The following is a 3,200-nucleotide window of genomic DNA, read 5'->3' on the forward strand; positions in this document are numbered from 1 at the left end:
CTCTAGCAACCAATTAACAAGCGGAACTCATTTACTGTAACCTCTAGCAACTAATCAGTGAGCCATAATGTGCACTGTAACCTCTAGCAACCAGTCAGTAAGCAGTAATGATATGCTGTAACCGCTGGCAACCAATCGCAATTGCTGCCTGATTTGATACAGTAAACTGATTTAAAGTCTAGCTGCTATTTATTGAATGTCTCAGAGCAGAGGTGGAGAGTGAAATTGCATGGGGGGGGCCCCAAGAAAATTTTTGCCCAGGGTCCAATCAATATTAAAGACGGCCCTGTTGTGGACTGCCCACTGAGGTGTAAAAAACAGATAAATCTTTCAGTGTAACTGTAAACCATTTACCCATCAGATGGTCATGTACAGTATGTTATTGGAGAGTTGTGCACGTGCGAGAGATGATATTTTACCAAAAAAGAAACCCACATCCTCAAAGCGAATGCCACATGTGTTATCAGAAAGTGCTGTTATCAGCGCCTGGTGTACGACAACTACTCTTCCGACAAGTTTTAGAAAGATCTAATTGGTGGACAAGAAGAACAAAAAAAGAAAAGGAGTTTTATCGGGGTGAAGACAAAACAAGGAAAGCAAACAGTGTGTGGATTAATCGGGACTCTCGCCCAGCTGTTAGCACGATGTCATACCTCAAACATATACCATGAATGGATTGGGCCTCACGGGATCCGCGATGGATCTGCTGCACCCATCTGTGGGGTACCCAGCCATCCCTCAGAAGCAGCGCACCACCTTCACACGCTCCCAGTTGGACATACTGGAGGCGCTGTTTGCCAAGACCAGATACCCGGACATCTTCATGCGGGAGGAGGTGGCCCTGAAGATCAACCTACCGGAGTCCCGCGTTCAGGTCTGGTTTAAGAACCGCCGAGCCAAGTGTCGGCAGCAGCAACAGCAGAACAGTAGCGCGGGGGCCAAGAGCCGGCCGACCAAGAAGAGGTGCAGCCCCACCCGGGAAAGCTCAGGATCGGACAGCAGTGGTCAGTTCACCCCTCCTGCAGTGTCCAGTTATGGCTCTTCCTCCTCCTCCTCATCTTCCAGCTCCAACTCCTCCGGGAACCCCAGCCTAGGAGCAGCACTGAATGGAAGTACTCCCATAGCCTCCTCCATCTGGAGCCCCGCCTCTATCTCCCCAGGCACTGGCCCCGCCCCTGGCTCCGTGCCCGACCCACTGGGAACTGGAAGCGCCTCCTGCATGCAGCGCTCCGGCTCTTCTTCTGCAGCTTCCTATCCTATGTCCTACAGTCAAGCTGCAGGGTATACCCAGGGCTACCCTGCCCCATCTTCCTCCTACTTTGGAGGAGTGGATTGTAGTTCCTACCTGGCACTGATGCACTCTCACCACCACCCCCACCAGCTTAGTCCTATGGCCCCATCCTCCATGTCCAGCCACCACCATCATCACCATCACCTGGGCCAGTCCTCCAGCCACCACCATCACCACCACCATCACCAGGGCTATGCCAGCACAGGACTACCATTCAATTCCTCTGACTGCCTGGACTACAAGGACCAGACTGCTGCCTCCTCCTGGAAACTTAACTTTAACTCCACTGACTGTCTGGACTACAAAGATCAGGCATGCTGGAGGTTCCAGGTCTTGTGAGATAAGGGCCAAGCACACCAGTCATGGAAACCCTACAGCATGTACATGGGAAGGAGCGCCCTTTAGAGGTGTCGGATGGTGTCGACAAAGAACTGGAGGCAATAGTTGGAGTCTGATGGAGGGACAGACCCCTCAGTGTCATTTAACTTGTGCCTGGACACTCACAAAGTGATTTATTTATTCGCTGTCTGAACCTGGGATGTGGACTGTGGTTTCTACAGACAGTATTGGAATAAGTCCTTCCATGGACCACTTCTACATTTTACTTTTAACCTAAAGCTCCACCATCACACCTAAGTGTATATAGATGGAAGGACCCCCAACCAACCCATCTGCATCAGAACCTGTACACAGTGCTTTGTCTCCCAAGGTACCTTCTATGGGACTTGTATCCTCTTGCTGTGTGTGGCAGCTGGAATGTGTAAATATTAGGTCCGTTTCTAGGACCCACTTTATTTTTAGTTAATTATATTGTTTCGAATTAATATCACCTAACCCAAGCCCCTCCCCCTTTTTTCTGGAGAAACCAAATTCATGATATGGGACTTGGGGGTTTGCAGAACAAGCCACTGCACCCTTCCCACCACAAAGATCTATTACAAAGAAAATTACACTAGAGACTTCCTGCAAAATGGATGCATATGTCGCACTGAATTTTGTTATCCCCCCCCCCAGCCCCCATCCCCTCAAAAATAAGGCATCTTCCCTGCTGCCGAGGATGCTGGTACCCACACTGACATGGAGGCAGCCATACCTGAGCAGTTCACTAGGAAGTAGTGCAGAAAGTATGGGAACCCCTCCTTTACTTTGTAGTGAACTGTGAGGCCTCCTCTGCAGCCTGTTCTCTGTGTACTGCACATTGTATCTAGTAGATCACCCCATTCTGTACCGCCTCTTTAGTTGAATTGGCCTCACTATTTAATCGATGTCTCCATCCAGCACTTGCCTCATTTGTGTCACTGAAGATTCAGATCTGTTTGTCCCTGTGTAAGTGGAAGAAAAAAAAAAAAACCAAATGCTTCTAAACTGAAAATAAAAATGGTATTTCACATCACCCCTACATATCTGCATACCCCCTCTTCCCATAATAATAAAACATAAGACTAATGGAAAAAAAAAAAAAAAAAAAGGAAAGTGCTGTTATCAGAAAGACTGCCATCAGAGAAATGTTCACATACAAGAATAATTCCAGGTAATTGGAAAACTGCAGCGTAAAAGACCACAAGATGAAGAAAGAAAATGGCATATAATCACCCTTTTTTCTACTAAACTTGCCAGGGTATAGTTGTCACCTAGCTGTAATGATAATGTTTGATTATAGATGCAGAAGTGTTTTCCCTGGCTATTCGGGTCTGGAATTTAATTGGTCATATAACTAAGGAAAGAGCCATAAAAGAGGCCTAGGAAGGCTTAGACTGACACCAGGTCTGTGTGCGTGTGTCTGTGTCTGCAAGTGGGGGCACCTCATCAATGCCCTGGACCAGGCAGGGACTGCGGCCATGCGAGAATCAAACATTAAGGCAGTTCCCTGACTTAAAGATGAGCAGTGTCACTGTGTGCAGTAATAAAA

General features: G+C 47.8%; 1 protein-coding gene across 1 annotated transcript; it reads left to right on the forward strand.

Moving 5' to 3' along the window:
- The first annotated feature begins 644 nt into the window (after nucleotides 1–644).
- Nucleotides 645–1,630, forward strand: LOC141127283 (homeobox protein OTX1-like). Its single transcript, XM_073613569.1, is given in 2 exon segments — nucleotides 645–657; nucleotides 660–1,630. Coding segments are annotated over 2 exon segments (984 nt in total).
- Nucleotides 1,631–3,200: the final 1,570 nt, after the last annotated feature.

Source organism: Aquarana catesbeiana, linkage group LG02, assembly GCF_042186555.1.
Source record: "Aquarana catesbeiana isolate 2022-GZ linkage group LG02, ASM4218655v1, whole genome shotgun sequence".
NCBI lineage: Eukaryota > Metazoa > Chordata > Amphibia > Anura > Ranidae > Aquarana > Aquarana catesbeiana.